This window comes from Babylonia areolata, chromosome 18 (genome assembly GCF_041734735.1).
Source record: "Babylonia areolata isolate BAREFJ2019XMU chromosome 18, ASM4173473v1, whole genome shotgun sequence".
In the NCBI taxonomy this organism is placed as follows: domain Eukaryota; kingdom Metazoa; phylum Mollusca; class Gastropoda; order Neogastropoda; family Buccinidae; genus Babylonia; species Babylonia areolata.
Window position 1 is genome coordinate 12,144,539 of NC_134893.1, and position 27,500 is coordinate 12,172,038.

Sequence of the window (27,500 nt, forward strand, 5' to 3'; positions counted from 1 at the left end):
AGGATGCTAAAATATGACTTCACCAGAAAAACATTAACCAGTTTGAACTTTGGTCTTTAAAATATCCCTCGGTAATTCTTGCCCGACTTCATTAACCAGTTTGAACTTTGGTCTTTAAAATATCCCTCGGTAATTCTTGCCCGACTTCGTTATCTTTGTCTGTGTGTTAATAGCAATGCATACATACTCGTTTCAATATTCGTTAAACATGGACACGTGCATACGGGACGTTAAATATCAAAGTATCTCGAAGCTTTGCTTCAGAAACGCTACGAAGAAAACGGGCATTATGAACAAAACCCACATCCGCTGTCCTAAAAAAGGGGTATGACCAGGTTTCCATATAAGGGAACGAAAATGTCTCGACTGAATCGGGATTTATCTTCAAAACTTTCATGCTCAAAAGAAAAACAAAATAAACGAAAAGGAAAACACCACTGTTCTCCATTTAATCTCACAATCTAACCAGCATCACGACAACCACCAGCACCTTGGAAAAAGTTGACTTCAATGACCTTCTAGCGTACGCCCCAAAGATCAAGTTGTTCCATGCTGGTGTCTTGATGCACTAATCTAAAAATAGGTGGATAGCGCACCCCTTCTTTGAGCCCCTTTGCTGACTGAAGCCAGCGGAAGTGTTCAATCAGCATTTGCCTCGTGCCAGTTCAGCACAAAGCGGTTGCTTCATGTATGTAGCCGAGCGTTCAACTGACTACGATGACAATTTCACAGCAAGCTTTCACTTGCTCGCGGCGTTAGTTAAGTTGACCATCCTGCGTGTGCCTCCACAGCAAGTTGGCGCTACGTGTCACTGCACTGTTTTCCTGTAATAACTTTGGCAAATAAACCATTGGCAGATATCAATCAAGACACAATAGTTGGCATGTCGTGAGGGTAAGCATAACACGATTTCATCAAAGATACATGGCTACAGTTCCGAAACTCACGCCAGTTAGCAGATGACTCCTCAACGGAATGACATATGTCAGTACGGCGTCCAGTCGGCTTCAGATTTCCTGGTCAGTGAGCTATCGCTGTGGTGGAGAGTCCCAGCTGCCCGTCTACGGCTGAAGTTAAAGTGGCGTTCGAGGACAAAGGACGGGAGGGTGGGGGTCGTGGTCATCACACTTATTCCTCCTATTCCTCCTGCCTTTTATCCGAATCTGAAAAAGAAAGGCGAAACGGAGTTATGGTTAACGTGAAATCAACAGGCACGTGTGCCATACAGACTGGCAGCAACTGGAGATGTTCGGGGTATGGAGAGCTCAGAAGGTTGGTACACTTACATCGGTGATCTGACGGGTCATGTGATATCATGTACATCACAGCCAGCCGGAATATTAAAAAAAAAAAAACACCCAAAAACCTACCGTAAACATGATTTAAAACAGAGACCATTTCCTTGGCATCAAACATGCAAAGTTAAACCATATGAGACAATTTCGCAACAGCACCCACTTTCAAATTCAAATTGACTCAAATTTAGAAGAGAGAGAGAGAGAGAGTTTCGTGTTTCACATGCACGGATTGTCAACTGTATCAGAGAGAGAGAGAGAGAGAAGTGGTAGTAGTAGTCTCGAGATAGTTTCGTGTTTCACGTGCACAGAGTTATCAACTGTATCACAGAGAGAGAGAGAGAGAGAGAGAGAGAGAGTATCGTGTTTTACGTGCACAAGTTCGTCGTCAGCCAAAACAAACCATGCGGGCGATTCACACACACACACACACACACACACACACATCACGTAATTCACTTGCCCAACGTGAAGACTAATCGCCAAACCACGTTTTCTACCGCATCCGGCACAGCGAGACAGTGTGGCGACGAGCACTTGTCAGACCACGCCTCCTCCATCTGCTGGAGGACAGAAAGCACTGGGTCAGCAGGGGACATAACTACTGTTCTGGGCTTCTCACTCCACTTTTCAGGGAGAAGAATTCGTCATCGTTTTCTTTTTCTGTTATCTGATGTAAGTATTTACCGGCGTGATGTGTTGCTTTTCTTTGTCTTGTATCGTATAGTATTTTACTATGTCATACTGTATAGCTATTTTAAACATTCTTGTCAACGCATTTCTTTTTTCCGGAGATACCCGAATTGCTCTGTCAGTTAATTTCTTATGAACAGCGCAGTCGATCGCAAGGGTCAGCACGCGTGGACACAAATCAGAAAGAATGCAAAGGGAATCATAAGAGGCACAAAACTTCTGGTGATAGTTCAAAGTACGATTCTTAAAAATCGATTTGAAACTACGTCATGGTCACATCCAATGGAAAAAACGAATTTTGCGTCCTCGAGAAACTGGGATTGATACTTGTCTCTCACGGGCGCAATAGCCGAGTGGTTAAAGCGTTGGACTTTCAACCTGAGGGTCCCGGGTTCGAATCACGGTGACGGCGCCTGGTGGGTTAAGGGTGGAGATTTTTACGATCTCCCAGGTCAACATATGTGCAGACCTGCTAGTGCCTGAACCCCCTTCGTGTGTATATGCAAGCAGAAGATCAAATACGCACGTTAAAGATCCTGTAATCCATGTCAGCGTTCGGTGGGTTATGGAAACAAGAACATACCCAGCATGCACACCCCCGAAAGCGGAGTATGGCTGCCTACATGGCGGGGTAAAAACGGTCATACACGTAAAGCCCCACTCGTGTGCATACGAGTGATCGTGGGAGTTGCAGCCCACGAACGCAGAAGAAGAAGAAGAAGAAGAAAATACTTATCTCAGGTGATACGAAGCGATAATGCGTCCTCACGGAACTATCAATGACATATTACTGTGCCTGCTGTCCATGTCCATTCCAGCAGTGGATGACAGTGATGACCTGCACAGAAGACCTCCTTCCTGCATCAGATGGAAAACAAGATGGTGGGACATGAGACATTTTGTTGTACGGGAAATTTATAAAAGTCAGATGTGGCCCCAGTGTTAATGTCCATATTTTTGATTGATTGTTATGACGAATAGTGTTTCTTCCCAGGGGTTCTCCAATGTCCAGAATTTTAGGATTATTAGCACACTTGTAGACACATTTGTCCAGAATATAGTTTAAGCGCACAGTTCTTTTTCTTCTGTATTCGTGGGCTGCAACTCCCACGTTCACTCGTGTATACTCGAGTGGGTTTTTACCTGTATGACCATTTTTACACCGCCATGTAGACAGCCATACTCCGTTTTCGGGGGTGTGCTTGCTGGATATGTTGTTTCCATAACCCACCGAACGCTGACATGGATTACGTGATCCTTAACGTGCGTATTTGATCTTCTGCTTGCGTATACACACGAAGGGGGTTCAGGCACTAGCAAGTCTGCAAACAAGTTGACCTGGGAGATCAAAAAAATCTCCAACCATTACCGACCAGGCGCCGTTACCGAGATTCGAACCCGGGTCCCTCAGATTGAAAGTCCAACGCTTTAACCACTCGGCTATTGCGCCCGTCAGCGCATAGTTCAAATCCAGTACCAGTTTCTTCTGTCAATGGCTCATCAGAGGTAGCTCGCCAGTCTCTGCATGCATATACTGTGCACAGGTGGTACGAAGTGCCCCCCCCCCTTCCCCCTCCCTCCCCCCTCCCCCATCTTCCCCTCCCCCTACAGAGGTAGAGCTCCTTGTGGTGAACAGGTCCAAGAGCCCAACCTCATTATGGCCAGACAGGACTACACAACACAGAGCGGACCAAGCCTCCATAGAGAGGAGTTGAAGAGCTTTGCGATCACACCACCACCCACATCCGCCCCATTTGAATGAAAATGACTTCGAACGTTTTCGTAGTTTTTGACCGGAAACGGGCGAGGTCGTCTCTCTCTCTCTCTCTCTCTCTCTCTCTCTCTCATTCTCTCTCTCTCTTTGTCTCTCTCTCTCATCATATATCTCTTTCTGTCTCTCTGTCTCTGTCTCTTCTTTATTCTCTTCACTCTCTGTCCTCTCTCTCTCCCTCTCTTCTTCCTATTTCAATTTTCTCTCTTTATTTTTTTCTTGTGCTTTTCTTTCTGAATTTTGGACCCCATGTCCGGGTAAAAAAAAAAAAAAGAAAAGAAAAAAGAAGCATTCTTTTTTCATTTTGCTTATCTCAATACCCTGGAAAAAATAAATATTCGTCCGTGTTCTCTCAGTCTCTCTCCTCCCCTCTCTCTCTGTCCCTGCCTTCCCTCTCTCTGTGTCCATGTCTCTCTCTCTGTGTCCCTGTCTCTCTCTCTCTCTCTCTCTCTCTCTGTCGTCTCTCTCTCTCTCTCTCTCTCTGTCCCTGTCTCAGTCTCTGTCTCTCTCTCCCCCCCCCCCTCTCTCTCTCTCTGTCTGTTTTATTTTCCCCACAGTATCAGATGTCTGTTCTTTCTTCCTTCCAACATACATATTAACATAAATCATCCAGCTGAACGGGGCGGCTTGCAAATCAGCTCCCTGAAGGTTAGAAGAAAGAAAGCAGGAGGGAAAAAAAAACTTGTGAGAACACTGGGTCTATATTTGCCGTCGTGGTTTTATGAAGTCTTTACGACATGTTTCCGAACGATAGAACCTGAAGGCATTGCTCGTAAAATGGTCAAACCATGCCGGTTATAAATCCACATTTCCAGCTGTGCAAGTCGCTGTTTGTCAGTTTTAGGAGAGGGGGAAACAATTTGGTTCATACGTATCTTGTATGGGTTCTGTTCTGATCACACACACATACATATCGTCTGAACTGGATCTGAACTGAGGTTTTGTACACTGTGTGTTCGAGAAAAGTATGTTTGGGCTGAAAAATATATATATGTGAAAGATAAAACAATAAAAACATCAGTAACGGTAAAAATACAACAGAACATTCGGACAAACACACACACTCACCCTTACACACATAACACATACACACATACGCGCACGCGCGCGCGCACACACACACACACATACACAAACACACACACACATGCACACATACACGCACGCACACATACACGCACACACATGCACACACACACACGCACGCACACACACTCACACACACACACATACACATGCACGCACACACACACACACACACACACACACACACACACACACACACACTGGCCCTTAGGCCCCCAATCAATTGGAGATGAAAGCAGCCATGACGAACATGATTATTTCATCGCCACTGTGTATATGTGTGTGTGTGTGCGCGCGCGCGCGCGTGCGTGTGTATGCGTGTGTGTGTGCGTTCGCGCACAGGTGGTTAGGAGTTATGGAAATGGAGAGCATTAAATATACTTGTTCATACATGGAGATTTAAGCTTCGTCAAGGAATGAAAAAAAACAAAACACACACACACACAAAAACAAAAAAACACTAGAATCTCCTGCGAAAGATTACCAGTGCGTATTTTTTTTCGATTTTTTTATACTCCCAATCGAGATACAGGGAGTAAGGATTACCCTCCCCCAACCCCCACACCCCTACCCCCACCCAAAAAAAAATCAAGGAAAACTCATTTGAACGAGAGGGTGAAATTTTGTGGCTTGTTCTGTCAATGTCTCTCTGAAAGATAGTTGGAAGTCTTGTGTTTCCAGGGACGCTTTTCAGCGATGATGTGGTGAAAATATTATGTTCTCCTCATCAAAAGTCATGTCAGATTAGTTACAATTTTCTGTGTGTCTGAATGTTTGAAAGCTTGTTTGTATATTGCGGTCACGCGTGCATATGTGATTTGTTTTAATGCTTGTATTTAAAATGAATGTGCATGCTTCATATGCATTGTGTACATGGCCATATGTTTGTACTTTTGAACATGTAAATGTATGTATTTGTTACTTTTTATTTTTAAAAAGTATATTAAAAAAAGAAGTCATGTCAGATGGTTGAATACACCTTTATAATTCCCCAATTATCCGTGTGTGAACCTATTTCTTTGTGTCTTCATATGTAGTTGTCCCTATATCCATGTGTAGTATGTCTCTTGACAAAAAATAATAGAAATAAGATGTAATGCACGAATTTCTATTTCGTGTGCCTATGATTATATATACACGCCTTAAGTGCTTCTGGTAATGTTTTCCTTCCTGGGACACACGGAGACGGGGGAGCGACTCAAAGAGATGCACACCGTCAGTACACTATCAGTCTCGATAATCTGCAGTTCATCACGTGTGTTTGAACGTGCACAGAAAATCCCCGAGTCTGAATCGGCACACGGTGTTTACCCTGTAATAATTGCCGGCACGTCATTAAACTGCCCCGGCCTGCCTGCAGCTCAGCGCAGAATATTCGTGTTGTTTGTTTACGTTAAACTTTAAGCATTATTTTTACACAGAACATTGTGCAGTCTCATAAATCCACTGAGGCTTTCCATCCTGATGTGTGTGTGGGGGGGGGGGGGAGTGGGGGGGAGGGGCGAGGGGGGGGGGGGGTTGTTGTGGTGTGTGTGTGTGTGTGTGTGTGTGTGTGTGTGTGTGTGTGTGTGTGTGTGTAATGTGCTTGCTTGTGTGTGTGTGTGTGTGTGTGTGTGTGTCTGTGTGTTTGTATGTGTGTGCGCGCGGCCGTGCGCGCATGTGAATTAGAGAGAGACACAGGGGAGTTCCTCTTTCCAATGGTGACATTTTTAATGACATTTTTTGTTATGATGCAATGGACTCAGAAAACACACACACACACACACACACACACACACACACACACACACACACACACACACACACACAGAGCGCTTCAAACTGTCAACCTTAAACCCTGCACGTTTTATTGTCTTTTTCACACAGGCAGCGAAAGCGCGACAACCCCGTGACAGCAGACGACAAGTAGTCCCAAGATGGCGCTGGATGCTGAAGTGGGCGCCCTTGTTGCTGGCTGTCTTGTCGGTGGTGTCGTTCTCATCATCTTCGTCGCCATCGTCATCTACTTACTTTGCAGGTGAGTACATGCTCATTGAATTTTGGATAGTTGCGGTAAAGTCCTATTTTAGCATTCAGAAATGCATCTGTTTTACCGGCAATTGTTGTGATTGTACGAAACGATGTTGCCATTTGAAGACGTTGTCACCCATTTTCAGTGGATTTCGACTCTTAATTTTTACATTATTTTACTCAGTCAGTTTTGATGCGGATTCGGTCAATAACATGCCACCATCTTGCTTGTTGCGGTTTTCGTGCCACAAACCATGGAATTTGGAAATGGAAATGGAACCAATAGGTGCAATAATTTAGGATCGACAACTGCATTATTGTTTTGTTTTTCTGATGTTTGGTGTCATTTGGTTTCTAGTGTGTGGGTGCGAGTATTTGGGGAATATGTTCTGGTCAGTTTGACAAAACCCCACAGGTAATGAAAGGTTGAGTTTCAATACACTTTGAATGCACCCAGGTTGCATTGGTAGGTAGGTATAAAAACATATAACTCTTTTCCGTTTTTGGTCCCACAAAGCACAAAAATTAAGCAATAAGTGCAATAATTAGGATGCTAAATAGGAGATTACTAAGACCATTTAATGGTCAGCGGCGGCGGCGATGATGATAATGTTAACGTTTAGGTTCCCCCCAACCCCCCTCCACGTTCTTCTCCGAGCCCGAGCGCGTGTGTGTTCCATGTGGGGTGTGTTCGTCTGTGAAGGAGGGAGGGGGTGCGGGTGGTGGCTGGTTGGTAGGGAGTGGTGCAGCTTGCTGTCTGTTTAGTGCACTAACTTCAAACTTTTATACTGCACGCAGAACAAGACCAAGTGATAACCTAACGTTGGTAGCAGAACCAAGCAAATTAATGTGCACGGCGCGCACAAATAACTTGGCAGCTTCATTCTTCTATCGTTGAAAGTTAATCATTGAAAAACGTGATACCCAAAATCAGCAATAGCTGGCAGACTGGTTACTGACACAATAACTTATGTTGTATATGTGTGTATGTGTGTGTGTGTGTGTGTGTGTGTGTGTGTGTGTGTGTGTGTGTGTGTTGTTTGTTTTGTTCTTTTGTTTGTTGTGAGGTGTGTTTTTTTTTATTAAGAATTTACGTTTTCTTTGTACGCTTTCTGTCACTGGCGCGTGTTGTAGTAGACTCTGATGGCAACATTGTCTGTGCTCGGTATGCACAACTCTTCAGTCCAACCCCAACATAGCCAAGTAGTTTGATGTGACAGGGAAACACGTATGTTCACAAAAGAAGTACCAGTATCTAAATTTCCTGCATGATAGTTCCGTGGGTCTAAGGCAGTGAACAATGAAACAGAGAGTTGTTCCGGAACTCGCTTTTCCCACATAAATACTGGCGCAAGTTAAAAGTTGTGACAGAAATGACAGGACATGCAAAAACTCCAAGTCTTCTGGAAAGCCTTTCTTGCCTTTCATTAACATTGAACCAAAACCGTTACTGATTGTCCTCGACATTTTTCTGATGTCCAGGAACTTAAAGTATGGTTTCTCTTGTATTACTTTTGCACGGCGTGGGTGAGTCTTTCCGCGTCTGGAAGATTCAAGTGATCGCTTCATTATAATCATTTCAACAGCAAAAAATGATTACTACTGAAGAATGCACTTGAGAATAAATCCAAGCGCTGGTATAATGGTTTATACGAATCCAGATAAGTGGTTCATGTCTCTGAAAGCGAAATCAAACACGAGTCCATCTGAGAACGTGGCTTACAAAGACATTTACACTATTGTGTAAAATACTGTTCAGAATAATGTGTATAATCATTAGTTTGTACCCAAAAAATGGAGTGTTAATTTTAGGTGTTGTTGTTGGTTTTTGTTGTTGTTTTTTGTTTGTTTTTTTTAATTGAGCTCATTGGGTAACATTTGAACATTTTTCAGAACACATAAAGTAAAAGTATGTGAATCAAATAAATGATAAATGTATGGGGAGAAAAAGCGGATTATTATTTCTTGATCCTTGCAGTTCGGAATGACCGCGAAGACCGGCATCAGTCCCACAAAAAGAAATGAAAAGAAAGGAAAACAAAGGGACACCTTTCACCTTTTCCTCAGAATGGTCACTTGTCGTCTTCCCTCGCCGCTCCCTGTCATAACTGCGGGGATGTTTGCATGAGTTTCCGTTTCCGTTTGAAGGATGTGCATGGAGTTAGGACCGACTATGTATGTCTGCACGTTTATCAGAGCGAATGATATGTGTGACAGAGAGGGGGGTAGGGGTAGGGCAGAGACTGTTGCACACACACACACACACACACACACACACACACACACCACGGATACACACTCTGCTTGCCCAGACTAATTGAATGAAAAGAATAGTGTCACTTTTTTTTTCACTCGTCTTCAAACATCAGCGACAGAGTAATGTTATATAAACAACAACAAACCCTTTTCGTTTTGTGGACAATGAATAAAATATATAGCTTTGCCCACGATTGCCAGCTGGAGCTAAGTTGCACAACATTTTCACGGGCGTAGGAAGGCTGGCTTGCGAAAGTTTCAGAATGACAAAGGGGCGGGGTTTTTACTCACTCCTTCTGTGTAGTGCTTCCTTGTTGAACACTTAACTCGCCGACTTTTTTTTCTTCTTCTTTTTGTCTTTCTTTTTTTTTTCTTCTTTTGCGGCTGAGCGAGCAACCTTGATACGTCTTATGAGTGTTATATAATAGATATATATGTATATGAGAGTGAGTGAAAGAGGGGGTGCGTGCGGATGTGGGGATGGGCGGATGAATTGAGTGTGTGGAGTGTGTTGGAGTTGTGAAAGGGGATCAGTGTGTGTGTTTGGGTGTAGGTATGTGTGTGGAGGGGGTCGAAGGGGTGCGTGTGTGTGTGTGTGTGTGTGTGTGTGTGTGTGTGTGTGTTAGGAGTGGTGGTTGTGTGTTTATGTGGGGGCTTGGGGGGAGGAATGAGGGTTTTGTGTGTGTGTGCGTGCCCGCGCGCGCGCGCACTCGCTCGTGTGCGAGTTCTCAATATCTTAAAGTTGCAGTTTAGACACCGCAGTCAAGTAAGTGCTTTTTTGACAGGACAATAAGAATAGAAAGCTATGTCTGATTCTCAATCACGTACACACACACTAACACTAACACACTCACACACACAAACAAACAAACACACACATACACACACAAAGACACACACAGACAGAAATTCTCATACCCTACACGATCAACGCGAAGGAGAGATCTCTGCCGTTCCTTTGCTACCGCGGTCACCACCTGGGGGGTTCGATAAGTTGAGCGAGTCGCATACGTTCCCCAACCCCCAACCCCTATTGGGAGGTTACCTGTGTACGTCAGTCGTTGTGCGGGACATTGTGTGCGTGTGTATGTGTTTTGCGCCGGTGGTGGTATGGTGTTCTACAGGAATGGAGACTTCAGTTTTCCTAACCCGCATGGAGAGTGAAATATCGGGAGTTGTATTCTCTCTAACAGTTTGGCGTGTGTTGCTGTGCTGCATTGTGTGATGTTAGCACCAACCAGTTTAACCACAAGATATCTTGTATCAACAGTCCGATAATATCACGGTGCAAAGTGTGGTAATTACGCTCAGTTTGGAATCTTTACAACTGTGTTGGATTTTTTTTTTCCAAGCAAAGGACCTACACGCGATATAGTGCCTCCATAGCACGTACAGTGTGACAACAAAAAAGCAATCTGTTGCAATATAAAAGCAGTAACTTTACATTCTCGTTTCCTTTCACAGTTCCTATACAAAACTATATTAACCAACATGTAGCGAGTATTCGCGGAATCTGTCGACTGTAGGTATATTCTATTTTCATGAATAGCTTTAATCCTGTTTCAAAATTAGACCACTTTAGAGGAGGATTTAGGAAGCGTATCTTTCGTTTGACTTGCCAGAAACATTTCCCGTCACGGAAGGGCTTCAGTGTGAAGATACTGGTGAACCTCCAGTTGAGGGCTGGGGGAGGGCGATGTTACATTCAACTGTAGGGACTGTAGGAACTCTTTAAAACAGAAACAGATCTTTCATTATCTGTATAGCCCCGTTATCATTGAACAGATAAACAAAATAATCGAACTGGACGACGAACGATGACTATGAATTCATGATATAAATCGACATTACATCAAAAGTTCTGACTTCAGCGTGAGAAGAAAAAAGGGATAGTATAAGCAACAGCCTTGAGTACGTTACCCAACGAACTGTCCGGGACTTCAAGAATTACACTATGTTGTTGGCTTGATTAGCTATTTTGAGTACGAGGATCATAGGTTTTGTTGCTGCTGTTCAGTTGAACGTTGCCTACTGTTCAATGGAGACACCATTGTTAAAAGTTAAAAAAGACACCAAAAAATGGGTCATTCAGCGATCCTTTTTATTATTCTTTTTTCATTTTTTCCACTGAACAACAAGAAAGCAAAATTTCATAGCTAAACAGCGGTCATAAGGTCATGGAACGAAATAATATGCTCTGTATTTCATCGAACATTTGATTATAAACGCATTGTTTCAGGTCTCTTCAATAGGTAAACAGTATGACACACGTCTCACTATTTCTTGCAGAAAATTTGTGTTTTTGTGGAACACGCACACGCACACACACACACACACACACACACACACACACACACACACACACACACACACACACACACACACACACACACACACACACACACACACACACACACACTCACTTAGAAATATATGTGTGTTGTTCAAGCCCCTGCCCATTTCTGGAGAGTACTATGTGGTCTGTAAATGGAACTGGTTCATTGTGTGTCAGACACATTTCTTGGCTGACTATAATAATCCCTTGCCCGTCCCTGCCGAGAGAACGTTGGAAGTGTTTTGTGCATGGTCAGTGGACCTTAACGCCTTGATTCACCTTGTAGTAGTCAGCTGAGGGTTCCTACTTTGTTTGTCGACGTCAGAGACACGTTGGTTTTGTTTCTTGTTTTTTTGGCTTTTTTTGTTCTTCTTCTTTTTTTAAACAGAACCGAACCTGTCTTTATTTCCGTTTGTACGTAGGTGACAAGGAACATTTGGAGAGATAATACATAAAAACACATGAACTGAAAACGACACACATTAAAAAAATGGCAGCACTTCATCTTGGCCTGTGTGCGTATACACACATACATGATACAAATATGGCAGCAGTGCACCTTGGCCTGTGTGCGTATACACATATACATATTGCAAATATGGCAGCAGTTCACCTTGGCCAGTGTGCGTGTGCATATATTGTGTAAATTAATGTCGAAGATCTTACGGCCTTTTATCTGTTGGTAGGACTATGTTAATTGGTTTTCGGTGAGTCCTGTCAATGTCGTCAGTGTCGGCAGATTCATGGGGGGCTGTTGTTTGAGGAACGTGGTGGCGGTCTCCACTCTGGGAGGGACGCTCACTCAGTCTGGCTCCGCGACTAAGCCTTTTATTGTCGTTAGTAGGTGGCTTAGTAGGTGGTGTCCTAAGTACGTTGAATCAGAACAGGCACCACTGAACACCACCGAAGTGACTCAGCAGCAGTACATGGTCTCCTCTGGTGTGTTGCCTCCTGGCGACCTAACATCGATGGTTCCCTGTGGACTGCCGACGCTGAAACTGCGACGGACGAACCCGGGTGTGGCAGTGTATGGGGGTATGAGCGGCGTGGTAGTAATGCCACTGAAACGGTTCAGATGATGGGGCAGCAAAAAAAAAAAAAAATTTAAATGATAATAATTATCATCATCATCGTCATTGTTATTATTATTATTATTATTATCATTATTATTGTTATCTTTATTTACGTTCACACCTCGGATGCAGGAAGCTGAAGGGCGTTTGCAATGAAAAGTTATAATGGTGTCAATGAATGGGAAACAAAGGTGATCGGTTTTTTGGCTTACACAAATACATTTTAAGTAATGGTGGCTCTCGTCCAATAGCTTTTATAACAAATAATTGTGTATCTTGAGGAATATTCATCAAAATGTGATGCATCGAGTAGTCTTGGAGCCTTCATTTTGTATGAGGTTGTAACGTCATAAAAACGGAGACTGGCTTTCGGTTTTCGGCTGACCTGTGAAGCAGATCGAAACGAATTCGTAGAAAAATACTTCGCAAGGGCTTTTCAAAAGGAATGAAGAAAATAATGTTCAACGATTTTGTTGGAATGGATTTTGGTTTAGTCCCACACAACTTTTTATCTTTCGTTTACAGAAGAAGAGTTAAAACAAGCTGCTGAGTGAAACGTTGACATCACAGACAGTTCACAGTTGTGAGTGCCGATGTGGAAACTGTGTGTTTCTCCTCTCCGTCGTGCCAGAAGAAAGCACGTGTTGCAATGATTTGACTGTGGCAGCTTTTGAAAACGATAAACGTGATGGGCCTACGTTTTGCACCACGGAACACCCGTCGTTTCCAGCAGTTGGTCTGAACCCAGCGATCCTGGAAGTTGGCTTTGTGCACAGCTGATCTGACGTCACGATTGATCTCTTTCTGTCATTTTACAGAGCGCAATATGGCATCACCATGTATTGCAACAGGCTGTTGGTTTAAATTAACTCACTCAGTACGGCCAGTCCTCTCTTCTCCTCTACACAGACCCCTCGGATGTCCAGTGGGTGTCTGAATGACCCAACCTTTAGCTTCCGTCGTCAGAATTGTGGTATTCTTGGTCAACATTCACCTCTTCAGTACAAGAGCGTTCCGCTTGCAATATTTTGATGATGGTAACTGGGGTGAAACGCTGGTAACGTCGTCTCTTTCGCCGTTCGTATGGAGAGAGTTAATGTAATTGCTTTAATGCGCAGATATATACAGTTTAATGCATGGGTTCTGGGATTATTTACCCATTTGCCAGGTTTTTAGAGCATGAAGCTATTCCACTTCGTGCCCCCTTTAACTGTTTGTTTTGTGGGCAGCATGCTATAGTACTAGTCGTAGTTTTAGTGAAAGAACGATGAAGATGGTCCATTCACCGAAGTTGTGCATAGCAAGCAAAGAAAATAGAAATATTAAAAGGAAACCGGAACGTAGGCTAGAATACATTAGTATGGCTGTCTTTCGTTTAATCCCATTGTACCCAGGCAAACAGCAGTCAGTAGGAACACACGCCCTGGCTAACACCAAGCGTCTGTGTGCTGTTTTCACCCCCTCCTGTCTCTGCTGTCCCAGTGAGGAATGTAATATAACCCCTGCCAGTGATTTTTCCATATCAGACCTTCCCCTCTTCCCTTTTCTGTTTGCTTTGTTCACGCCAGAAATAGTGCTAGGCAGTGAGAGATCCGCACCTTGAAATGGATGCACGGAGCGTTTTCGTGGATCGGATCTCATGTCCCTTTCATAATAATAATAATGGACATTTGTTGAGCGCTTTCCTCCCTTAAAGAGAGCTAAAAGCGCTTTACAATAAACATTAAACACACACACGGGCGCGCACGCAATAACTCACAAAAGTAAGAAGAAGAAAAATAATGATTTAGCGCACAATGATATAAATCAGATTCAGAGACTACGCGTATTACACACACACACACACACACACACACACACACACACACACACACACACACACACACACGAAAGAGAGAGAGAGTTTGCATGGCTTATAACTGAAAAGGTATGGAAGGTCTATGGATAGACGTTTTCAAAAAGATGTGTTTTCAAACCAGTTTTGAAAGAGTGAAATGAAGGAGAGTCGCGAAGATCGTGAGGTAAACTGTTCCAGACACATGGAGCTGAATAAGAAATCACCGAAGGATCGGGTTTTAACACGGGGAGCAAGTAGCCGCCGTGAATCGGAAGATGATCTGAGTTGTCGACGGGGTGTGTAGGTTTGAATCAGTTTTCTCAGATACTGAGGAGCAGCACCCAAAATGGAGTTGAAGGTGAGAATTTCAACTTTGTACTGAATGCGGGCAGAAATTGGTAACCAGTGAAGAGAATACAGAAGATGAGTGATATTGTCAGTCTTTTTGGTTATAAAGATTAATCTTACTCCTGCATTTTGAACTTTCTGGAGTTTTTGTATTAAGTGTCTAGGACAACCTTTCATTTCTTAGTGAAATCTGTCGTGAAAGAGAAATTTTATAAATAATAATTTTAAGCCGGGTCTGTTTGTAGAAGATTGTTTTTTAATGATAATACCTAAAAGATACAAAAGCAATGATTTTGCTTCATAATATTACCCCTATTTATCAAAAGAAATCTGAACAAACAAAAACGCATAGTATGTAAATCGACATCATCCTCACATTACTGCTACAGTAGTGCTTCCGAATTTATTGCTTTTTATTGGTTATAAGTATATTAATTGTTTCATAATCACCGATTTTTCTTTTCTTTTCTCAACAAGATCTTGCGCTGAAATGTACACGAAATGCACACAGAACACTGCATATCGCTGTATAGCTACTTATTGTAAGTGGAGTCAGGAAAGAAAAAGAATAATAAAGAGGGTGGTATATATCTAGAGTGTACAGTGGTGATAAAAGATCATTTCCCGCGTAGCCGGTAATGTGGAAACGAACATACACTCGGTGTTGAATAGTCATGGGGGCGTGACAGAAAATGCGTGGGTATAATGTACTTGGAGGAGAAAGACAAAAAATAGGCAAAGGGCGTTGTACGCTTTCAGTTTGAGCTGTGTGGTTGCACTCCTTTCCCAAGAACGAAATTCAAGATAAGTGCACCCGCCCTCTGAACAGAAATCCATTGAACGAGAATTTCAAGTTGTTGGAAAACAGTGTGGGTGTTGTTAGCTGTTCAGAGCGCCCTCCGTCCGGCTGGCTGCTACCTTTCCCCCCCCCCCCCCATCACCCCCACTCCTCCACACCCCCACTCCTCCACACCCGCACTCCCACACAGCGACATTAACCCCCATGAGATGCACAGCAAAAGAGAAGACTGAACGTAAATGAAAGGACACATGCAGTCAGTGTGGACGAAAATAAATGCACATCTCCATACTTGTCAGATCAGACAACGCCCCTGTCGTGATAACCCTGTCAGAGAGAGCAGATACTAGGGGTGAAGGGGATGGGGGGGGGGTTACATAAGGACTCGTGCACGCACCCGCGCGTACTGACACACACACACACACACACACACACACACACACACGGAAGCACATACGCAAACACACACACACACACACACACACGCACACAAGCACATACGCAAGCACACACACACGCACACGCACACGAAGCGCGCCTCCCGCGGTTCCATGCAGGGAAGATTACTTCGCTCACGTGTGAGTGAGAGCTAATTTTGGTAACTATTTTGCTGGATCAAAATTGCCCCGATATTGGTTGTGTCAGCGGAATAATCTCAGGGAGTTAAAAGGGTTCAAGAGATTACCCGCTGAGCTATTTTCCTCCTATTTTTTTCCAAATGAAGCGTAGGCTTTGGGCGTGATTTTATATCCAGAGTTCAAGCAACACGCGTACTTTTATGCGCATTGTGTATTATTTTTGACGTGCTCGTTGGCACAGAGGTGATTTTGATGGCAAGGTTTTAGGAACAGAGATTATCGTTCTGACTTTGGCAATAATGTTTAGTATTGTGGCGTGTTTCAGGTTTAAAGGTTATCAGTGTAGCGTGTTTTATGTATACAGTTTCTTATTCTGGCATCGTTTTTATCGTTCAGGCTAGGCTTCCAGCGTTTTTATATGCCCATAATCTAGGCTTCCAGCATATTTCTGTGTCAACAGTTAAGATTTCCAGCGTATTCCTGTGTCTGTGGTTTAGGTTTCCAGCTAGAGCTTAGGTCTCCCGCGCATTTCTCTGTCTAGTATTTAGGTCTCCCTTGTATTTCTATGTCCATTTTACGTTTCCAGCGTATTTCTTAAAATGGAGTTTAGGCTTCCAGTGTATTTCTGTGCTCATAGGTTAAGTTTCCAGCATATTCCTGTGTCCACAGTTTAAGGGCATTACCTGGGTTTATATCTACAATTTACGTTTCTCGCGTATTTGTATGCTTCAATAAGCAAAGAAACGGGGGGATATAAAATAGGAAAACGATAGGATATCATTTCTTTTATCAGTATGTGTGTGCATGTGTCTGCAGGTTAATTTATTCATCGGTATACGTGTGTGCGCTCGAGTGTATACGTTCAGCAATACATTTAAATTTCATCTCGACAGTAAGAACGAGGGGGGTTCGTGTGGATTCTTTGCATTCTGTATTCCGCCGAGAGCAAACTGTGTCCTCATGTGCAATGGACCGCGAAGTAACTGGTCTGGCCTCAAGAATGTCTTTTGAATCTATCGTCGTCCTTTATTCTGCTGCCCCTTGGGGACCTGCTTCGAGAAACCTTTTCGTGTGTTCCCTTTTTCTCTTTCTTTTTTTTTTTTTTAATTTTATTTTGTTTTTTTTATTGTGAAGGGGAAGGAAGTCTCATGATGTTGGATGGCAGGCATGTTGTTGACGGAAATAATTATATTTCCATATCGGTGGATGGAGCGGAGTATTTGTTTGTGAATGCTTGCTGTGATTTTCATGACGTTGAAATAAAAATGTTGTGAAAATAGCACTGAGCAGGAACATAAACCTGAGGAACGGACACACACATACACAACACACACACACACACACACACACACACACACACACACACACACACACACACACACACAACACACACACACACACACACACACACACACACACACACACACACACACACACACACACACACACACACTTCAACATACAGCACAAAAGAACAGCACAAAGAAAGCCGTAAACTGTCGCATCAGACGTTCAAGTTGCATTTGGGGTAAAACATTTTCTCCGGCACCCGCCCTCACACCCCGACTATTCTCATCCTCCCTCCCCACACCTCCCCCTTCCTCCCCCTCGATCCCTTCAATATCTATCGAGGAAATCTCACTGGCACGCCTGCTCTCTCTCTGTCTATGTCTCTGTCTCTCTGTCTGTCTGTCTGTCTGTCTCTTTCTCTGTCTCTCTATCTCACACACACACACACACACAAGGTGCGCACGCACGCACCCCTCCACGCCCCTCACACACACACACACACACACACACACACACACACACACACACACACACACACACACACACACACACACACACACACACACACACTCACAAAACACACACACTCACACTCACACACACACACACACACACACACACACACACACACACACACACACACACACACACACACACACACACACATACATCCTTACCTCCATATCTCTTTCTGTTGGGGAAAAAAACATCCGGTTATATGCAGACCTGCTTTGGGAATGGCAAATTTCGTTTTCAGCTTGAAGGTATCACATTGCACCTGAGCATGTTTTCCTGTGCTGCATGAATCGTAATGTAAACCGTCTCACAAAAATCACCGTTGAGTTTTCAAACCTTCCCACCCATTGAAACCCTGCTTTTAAGAAGTCAAACAAAGAAAATGATTGTTTTGTTCTCTGCATAGTAATGTATATTATTGCTTTTAGCGAGAACATCTGGCGGGGAAAAAAACACCGTCAACTACTAGCGATAAAATCAGGCGAAAAAAAAACAAACACCAACAACTATCTTTTATCGCATGAAAATTATAAAACATTAGGAAGGGTCACTTCTCATTGTGAAGGCAACTAGTACAGATGGTAGTTGTGTATTTTTGTCTTCGTAAAGACGGTTGATTTCTTGCAGGTTTAAACGGATATCTGTGAGAAATTAAACGCATGTGTTTGAAATAACTCACAGTGCTGCTGAACCCTTGTGCAATCAGTTACTTCCTAAACTTTCAATGGATGTTGAGGCGAATGTCACCATACTTTAATCTTGAAGTCTATATCATTTGTTGATGGGAAAGTATGTGCCGACTGGAATCAACTTCATGAACGTGTAAGTGTTGGGATATCCATGGACACTGGCGGTGTTCACACAGTGGAACTTGACAAGGTCTACTCATTGTGACTGTGTTCGGTATTGTTGGTACTTTTTTTTTCTTTCTTTTTTTTCTTTTTTTTTTGTCAAGTCGTAACGTGGCCCGTGAGAAATTACTCCCGTCTTAAAACAGTACTATGGTTACTGTGAATCTCTGAGGATACGACCTCTGCACTGAAGAACATAAAACATGGACTGCTTCAGACAGTAAGTGACTTCGGAGAAGTTAGTGATTTATGTAAGAGATGGAGGTGGTGATAATTTTGATTCTCATGATGATATGTGTCTGTCTATCCGCCTGTCTGTCAGCCTGCCTATCGATTTGCCTGCCTGCTTTGTCTGTCTCTCCGCCTGTCTGTCAGCCTGCCTATCGATTTGCCTGCCTGCTTTGTCTGTCTCTCGTGCATCAGTACCATTCTCCTAGGACATCACGCTCTTTTGACTGCTGACAATTCCTCGGTCCTCCCATGGAATCGTGCTCTGTCTTTGACCCCATTGTCAGGAATTCCATACTTCTATCGCTCAGAAAAACTCAGTGTTTCCTTTTTTCCTAAATCTGACGAAGCACCTATTTAAACTGTACATCTCCTGATGTGTACGTGGGTACGTTGCTGAGGTATTATGTCGGATGGGGGGGGGGGGGGGTAGGCGGGAGGGGGGTTTAAAACCATACTGTAAATTATTTGGGTATTATGTGCGTGACTGGTGCAATCATTTGGATTCGTTTTAAATACTGCAGTCGGTTTTAAGAACTTTTCTGTTATCGAAGTGTTCTCTCTCTCTCTCTCTCTCTCTCTCTCTCTCTCTCTCTCTCTCTCACTCAGTTTTATTATTTTCTTTTCCCCATAGTACCATAGTATTAGATGTCTGTTAGTTCCAATTTAAAAAAAACAACTGTCGTTATGTTTCTGTCTGGTTGCTTGGTTTCTTGGTTGATTTATTTAAAGTCTGCTCACTAGAATTGGTGATTGCTGATATTAGACTTCACATAAATCAAAATAAAAGATTCCTTCGAATCTAAAAGTTGTAATGGAGAAAGAAAATGTTTGGAAAACCTGTATGAAGCACGAAAAGGGGGGAAATGAAGTAGCTAAAAAAAAAAAAAAAAAAAAAAAGGACTACGATAAAAACGGGAAGCATATACTGAGGGGGTGGGGGGTGAAGAAAGAGTAAGGGGGAGAGATATGGAGACAAAGAGAGAGGGAGAGAGATATGGAGACAAAGAGAGAGGGAGAGAGATATGGAGACAAAGAGAGAGGGAGAGAGAGATATGGAGACAAAGAGAGAGAGAGAGGGAGAGAGATATGGAGACAAAGAGAGGGAGAGAGATATGGAGACAAAGAGAGAGGGAGAGATATGGAGACAAAGAGAGAGTGAGAGAGATATGGAGACAGAGAGGGAGAGATATGGAGACAAAGAGAGAGTGAGAGAGATATGGAGACAAAGAGTAAGGGAGAGAGATATGGAGACAGAGAGGGAGAGAGATATGGAGACAAAGAGAGAGGGAGAGAGATATGGAGACAAAGAGAGAGAGGGGGAGAGAGATATGGAGACAAAGCGAGAGGGAGAGAGATATGGAGACAAAGAGAGAGGGAGAGAGATATGGAGACAGAGAGAGAGGGAGAGAGATATGGAGACAAAGAGTAAGGGAGAGAGATATGGAGACAAAGAGAGAGGGAGAGAGATATGGAGACAAAGAGAGAGGGAGAGAGATATGGAGACAGAGAGGGAGAGAGATATGGAGACAAAGAGAGAGGGAGAGATATGGAGACAGAGAGAGAGGGAGAGAGATATGGAGACAAAGAGTAAGGGAGAGAGATATGGAGACAAAGAGAGAGGGGGAGAGATATGGAGACAAAGAGAGAGGGAGAGAGATATGGAGACAAAGAGAGAGGGAGAGAGATATGGAGACAAAGAGAGAGAGGGGAGAGAGATATGGAGACAAAGAGAGAGGGAGAGAGATATGGAGACAAAGAGAGAGGGAGAGAGATATGGAGACAGAGAGAGAGGGAGAGAGATATGGAGACAAAGAGAGAGGGAGAGAGATATGGAGACAAAGAGTAAGGGAGAGAGATATGGAGACAAAGAGAGGGGGAGAGATATGGAGACAAAGAGAGAGGGAGAGAGATATGGAGACAAAGAGAGAGGGAGAGAGATATGGAGACAAAGAGTAAGGGAGAGAGATATGGAGACAAAGAGTAAGGGAGAGAGATATGGAGACAAAGAGAGAGGGAGAGAGATATGGAGACAAAGAGAGAGGGAGAGAGATATGGAGACAAAGAGAGAGGGAGAGAGATATGGAGACAAAGACAGAGGAAGATGGGGTCAGAGAGAAAAGTTTGGATTGCTTAAAGTAAGTTTCCTTCCGGGTTGTGTAAAACACTACCAGCTTCAATAAGGGAACATTTCAATGAATGAAACCACTTCCATGAAAGAGAAACGTTTTGGATTGGCAGCACATCGTCAACAGTTCAGGTGATGGAAAGGATATATGTTTGCAGCAGAATAAAGTGTGTTCTTTCGTTACGTTTTTCATCGCACACACATTTCACCCCTCACAATACTTAGTCTATGGGGGATCGAGCAGTCTTCTAGACACTAGACTAGACTTATAGCATTCTTACTAAAACAGTCTATGTTCATCAAATTAGAATTTCCATTAGGGCTGAAGAAAAAGTTTAAAGTTCTTTTTCGTTGACACCTCATATTTCTGTTGATGACAAAAAGCAAGGAATTTCAACAGCTTAACAACATGTTACATTTTTCTGCTTTTACAAAATGTCTATTAAACTTTCCTTAAAAGGAATGTGTCTCGATAATATGTTGGGTTTTTTTGTGTGTTTTTTTTTTTTGTTGTTGTTTTTATTTGGGGGGGGTGGGGGGTGTGGGGGGGGTCTTTTTTGGTTTCATACAATAACCCTGTTAATAACGATTTTGTGGTTATGATTTCTCTTTTTTCTTTCTTCCGTTCATGAAATTGAATACTCCATGATAATACCTAATTTTTCGACAATAAAGAGTTTCCTGAAGAATAGTGAATACTCTTCTTGACATATAGCTTTCCTTTCCTGACCTCCCACCCTCTCCCACTTTCATAAGGACTTTCTCCTGCCTGTAATAGCAGGACGCCAGTAAAGAAATCTGCTGTGTCTTATCTACTACCTTCGGAAATAGAACGAACTCGTACCTGTTTCTCTCGCGAACAAAGAGTCTGTCCTGTGCTGTCTTATGCGCTTTGAAGCTGATAAAGAATCGGTTCCCTCCCTGTTAATAAATACGACGTCTTCTGATAGATAAAGAATTTACTTTTTTTCGGGTTTTTAATATTTTTTTCATACTTTTTCTTGCAAATAGTTTATCCGTTTCTGATACCTTCACCAATTAATAAGTTGGTTTGGCACTCCTAACACTTTCGTCAATGTGCAATTTTGCCTATTTGTATTTTCTTTCGTACTTTCCCCTTCTCTCTCTCTCTCTCTCTCTCTCTCTCTCTCTCTCTCTCTCTCTCTCTCTCTCTCTCTCTCTCTCTCTCCATGTCATTCTCAGTCTGTCTCAAATCTCTGTTCCTCTCTCTATCTTTCTCTCCTTCTCATTGCTTCCCCCCACCTTCCCCCAATCACCCTACATTCTCTTATAACCCCCCACCCCCTCTTGTTCTCACCTGACAGAAAACGCCGGCGGAGGAAGGAGGAGAGGGAGCAGCAGAAGTTCCGGCAGCTGACCCCCCACACCTCCCCCACCCACAGCCAACCCTCCACCCTCAGCCACGGGCCTCAGTCCCAGGTGGACCCTGCCCGCCTGCCCAAGGTGGGCAGCAACGGCCTGTGGATGGGCGCCCCGGGCATCTACGCCTCCACCCCATCCCCGGCCTACGGCTTGGGGGGAGGGAGGCCTGGGGGCAAGAGCCACCACCTCATGCAGCCCGCCGTCATGCAGAGGGCCAGCTCCGACCCCAGGCTGCTGCAGAGCCGTGCTTCAGGTAAAGGGGCTGTGCTGTGTTCTGTGCTCACTGCCCTCCAGTTCAGTTCAGTTCAGTTCACAACTTTTGGAACTCGCTGCCATCAGTTTGCGTAACATTTCCAACTCTTGAGTGGAATCTGAAATCAGTCTTAGGATTCATTTGTTTTGCCATGTTTTTGGGTTGTTGTTTTTTTTAATTTATTCCCTTGACTGTTCTGTGGGCTGTGTGTGAGTATCAGTGGCTGGTAATGAGTGTGTGTGGTGTTCGTGTATGGATTGTGTGAATGCGGTGTGTACAGAGCACTGAGTTGTGTTCCGCAAGATTGTGCGCAATAGAAGAATGATATTATGATGATGATGATGATGATGATGATGATGATGATGATGATGATGATGATGATGATGATGATGATGATGATTATTGTTGTTGTTGTTGTTGTTGTTGTTATGACTTATTACCATGATTAATAGTAATAGTAGTAGTAGTAGTAGTATTCCCTTTGTTCACTTGAAGCCTTGGGTGCAGGTGATCAGTGAAAGGCAGTGCTAAACCTGTGAAAGCCTTTGTGTTGAAACGTGTAACTTTGTACCGTGGTAATGCTGTATTGTAATTTATGTTCTTGTTTTCGTCCATCAGAGTCGTTAGTGTATTCGCAGGTGACTTGGTGGTTTGTTTCCGTGTACCCCGGTACCTATTATATATTTGTATTCAAGCTGATGGGAAGCACTAAACAGCTGAGGCTGGAAGCTGTGGCAAGTCTTGGCTACAATGATGAATGGGAGTTATGTTCACCCGTTGGTTGAAACGCGTATCTTTGCAGTGTGACTGCCCCGTGTTGTATCTGTCCTTCTGTCCCTCTTCTCACCCCTCAAAGATGTTACTTTTTAAGTAAATGACTCGGTGTGCTTTTGTGTTTGAATGTATCCTTGTAATTCTTATTTCGCTGCATGCTAGCTGATGGGAAGCACAACGCAGCTTAGCAAGGGCGTGAAATGAAGGAAAGTGTTGACTTATATTGAAGTGTGAAAGTTATATTCAGCAGAGGGGACGAAACGTGTAGCTTTACATTGTGATTGTTCTGTGTTGTACCTTGTGTTCGTGTTCCCATCCGTCAGAAGTCTTCGCTTTACTGGCGGGTGGCTGGGTGGGTGGGTACACGTTTCCGTGTTCCTCTCAGTTGCTTGTGTGCAAACTGATGGTGGGGTGCACTGAGCTGCAATGGCTTGACTTTGTGAGTCTTTCCCTTTCTTAAAAGATCGAAGGTTTCTGTTCATGTATACACTTGTTTGTTGTGCTAGATGGTTCCGTCTGTTGGTGATGGTGATTGGTGTGAGTGGGGAGGGCTGTTGGTTGAGTTCACATGTGTATATGTGCGAGATCGAGGATACTTTTTTTAAGAATGTTTTATTCTTCTGCTATGTTTTATTCTTCTGCTAAAAAGGGTTGTGGAAGGACAAAAGCAGCTCAGATCTTGGTACCAATCTACCTGTGACTAATACCTGTTCATACGTATCTATGTCATTTTGTATAGACCATCAACAGAATCTTGGTATAGCTTTAGACTCGTAGGAAACCAAAAAACCAGCTAGACAAGTCAGCCATGAAAACAGCAGAACTAAAGCTGAAGAACACGTGTACAGGAAACGGGGCACCACACGTTCCTGCCAGGAGATCGGTATCTCTGCAGAGAGGTGGGTGTTCACAGTCATGTTTTGAGCACAGTATGGGAAGACATTCATCTTTACCGCTTGGCCCACCCCCCCACCCTACCCCCCCCCCCCCCGTGCCCCTGCTCCAAAGAAAAGGGGTAATAGAAGCGCTTTGTGTTGTCTGTGATCTATCTCTCAGTTACGACCGGCTCCACAAGCTGGGAGTATCGACTGAAAACGTTTATTGAACATAAATTCTGAATGTATACGTATATCGCGAAACATTTTTGGAATCCTTAATACTTCTGGTAATGTGTAAGAATCGAATTCTTTCACTGTGTGTGCTGTTTGGTTTTGTTTCGGTTTTGTTTCAATTTCAGTCATTCTGGATGATCCTTTGGTTACTATGGCAATCGGAAAACGCCGTTAAAAGTCCCACCATTAATTTTTCATTTTCTGGTTGTTCATCTCTCTCAAGTTGTGGGACCCTTAATTCTTTTTCCGTTTCTTTTCACGTCAAAGTCAGGGAAGTATTTCGATGAAAGTTTTAGAAAATCAGCAAACTGGGAAACACATTTAAGCCTAATACCTGCTCCTCTGCTTCTGGTAACAGCCCCCCCCCCTCCCACCCCCCTAAAAAAAAAAATCTTGTTTCATTCCAGATTTGCGTTCAACAGAACTGAAACCAGTGTATTTTTTCGTACGGTCATACTGCTTTTTTTCGTGGAATGATGAAATCGACCGTGTAGTCTTCCTGTGCTCTGAACACAACACTGTTTTTCAGACCTGTTCTAACTAAAGGGCTTCAAAACGTCGCTTTTTGACGGGTCATTAGTAACAGGCTTTAACTGGATGCTAAAATAACACATCAGACCGCATTTCCCTCGCACCATTATAATCTTCCTGTGCTCTGAACACAAACACCATAATGAAGACCTGTTCTAACTAAAGGGCTTCAGATCATTGGTTGTTGACGGGTCGTTAGTAACAGGTTTTAAACTGGATGTTTAAATAACACATCGTAATGTAACCACCTTGCAGCATTAACGATTGCGATAAGAGTGCGCGCGTGCATTCTGAGTGTCTTGCTGTGAATAATTTGTGTGGGTTTGAAAAGAATTGTGTGATGTGTTGCACTCGTGTTTGCTCTTTGAAAGGTATCATTGTCTTGTGATTTATTTACTTTAAATTATTTACATGCAAATATTCGTCTCAGACTCATCTGTATATGTGTTGCGGGCGATCGTTCGTGCGTTGCGCGCTCGCGCGCGCGTGTGTGTGTGCAGGTAACTGTGTGTATGCGTGCGTGCAAGTGTATATTGTGTGTGTTTGTGTGTTGTGTGTGCGTGCGTGCGTGTGTGTGTGTGTGTGTGTGTGTGTGTGTGTGTGTGTGTGTGTGTGTTGTGCGGAGTTGGATTATGCGTTATATCATGATCCGTTCTGTCGTAGCAACACACTGAATATGTCTGCACCGCCACTATCGAGAAACAATGTAACGAAAAGTAGATTAAGTAAACAAAATAGTACATATATAAAAAAAAATGTGTTGGCAAGGTTCCTTTGTTATTCGCGTGTACTGAAAGTATGTGGTAAAAGCTCTGAGAATTTCAAGATAAAAGATGCTGCCGATGAATGTTAAATCTGCGCTCATTTGCCCCGCAGAGAGTTTGTGTTTATGTTGGTGGTGAAAAGCAAAGAAGAGACGAGGACTTAGCTTGAGAGACGGTGGTAGATAGACAGAGAGACAGACAGACAGATAGCCAGATTGTCCTTGAGAAACAGAGCGCGCAGAGGAGTGATGAGCGAGTACATTTTTCTCTCCCCTTCTTTTTCTCCGGGTCATCGTGTTTTTAGCAGAAACATATGACAGTCAGTAGTGTCCGACTGTGGCCATCAGAACAGCAGAGGGGACAACTGCTGTCCCCACTATTTGGGCTAGAATTTGATTATAGTGGAGAGTGTCTTGCCCAAGTTACATCCCCACTCTCTCGACCAAGGAGGTTTTGGACAGTCGTTGTTGGGGTGGTTCCCAAAGGCCAACCAAAGGCCCCCAAGGCTGCAGCACTAAGAGCCAGTGCAATTTTCCCTCCTGGTTTGATAGTCATCATCCTTCACAAAAGACTAAGCTGTAAATGATTTCCCATTGCATTGGAGAAATCATTGATAATACAGCTCTCACTTTGCTGTTGGCCCAACTGCAAATTCATGTCAATCTGTGATATAAGCCGAGTGCTGGGTCGATACAAGAACTAGCCAATACGCTATTTCAACAAATCTTAATATTCTCCTTTTAGGTTTGTTTTTGTTTTGTTTTGTTGTGTTTTTTTGGTGTGGTTTTTTTTTGTTGTTGTTGTTGTTGTTGTTTTGTTTATTTGTTTGTTTTTTCTGCATTTTCATTTCCATCAGAATTCCATCCCCTCTCTTCGTCGTGACTTGTCTCTTGCACCCTCCACCTCTCATCCCTCACACCCCGTTGGCTGTTCATTGAATCTGGCGAAGAAGCTATCGATCATGCAGCGTGTTGTAAGAAAGCGAACCGTCAGCTTTTTAAATTAAACGGACACTGTACGACTGCAGTCAGTAAGAATACGGTTCAGGGCGATATGACCCACCCTGTTTATAGTCGGTGCATGGATGTATGACAGTTCGTGTGAACTGAGGTGTGAAACCACAATTTGCTTTTCTGCCACCTCCATCAAGTCAACAGCATTTTCAGGATGATTGTATGCAAAGTCCTTTTTAAAAACCAACCGCGAGGGGAATTGGATTTTACTGGGTTAGTCACCTCTTTCTCTCTGTCTCTCTGTCTCCCTCTCTGTCTCTGTCTGTCTGCTTGTCTGTCTGTCTCTGTCCCTGTCTCTGTCTCTCTCTCTCTGGGAATGACTAGTTCAAAGCTGGGGTGGGGAAGGTGCAGATGTAGAGGTTTGTTGATTTACTCTTTAATCATACAAGCACGCACACATACAATCACACACACACACTCGCATGCACGCGCACACACGCGCATACACATACACACGCGCGCATGCACATAAACCCTACCTCTCAACACATACACATTCACAAATCCACGCATAAACACACACACACACACACACACACACACACACACACACACACACACACACAATACACACAC

General features: G+C 43.5%; 1 protein-coding gene across 4 annotated transcripts in view; it reads left to right on the forward strand.

Annotated features, from left to right (window-relative positions):
• LOC143292453 (uncharacterized) overlaps positions 1-27,500 on the forward strand; it is a 64,489-nt gene that overhangs the window by 19,735 nt on the left and 17,254 nt on the right. Inside the window, exons 1-4 of one of the 4 annotated variants that reach the window (XM_076602743.1) lie at positions 10,170-10,408; positions 14,555-14,714; positions 18,515-18,958; positions 22,420-22,730. In XM_076602743.1, coding sequence (XP_076458858.1) covers positions 18,942-18,958; positions 22,420-22,730 — 328 coding nt within the window. In that variant the 5' untranslated portion in view covers positions 10,170-10,408; positions 14,555-14,714; positions 18,515-18,941. Of the gene's footprint in view, positions 1-6,711; positions 6,863-10,169; positions 10,409-14,554; positions 14,715-18,514; positions 18,959-22,419; positions 22,731-27,500 lie in introns of those variants that run through there. The other 3 variants (XM_076602742.1, XM_076602744.1, XM_076602741.1) reach the window with 3 other exon arrangements.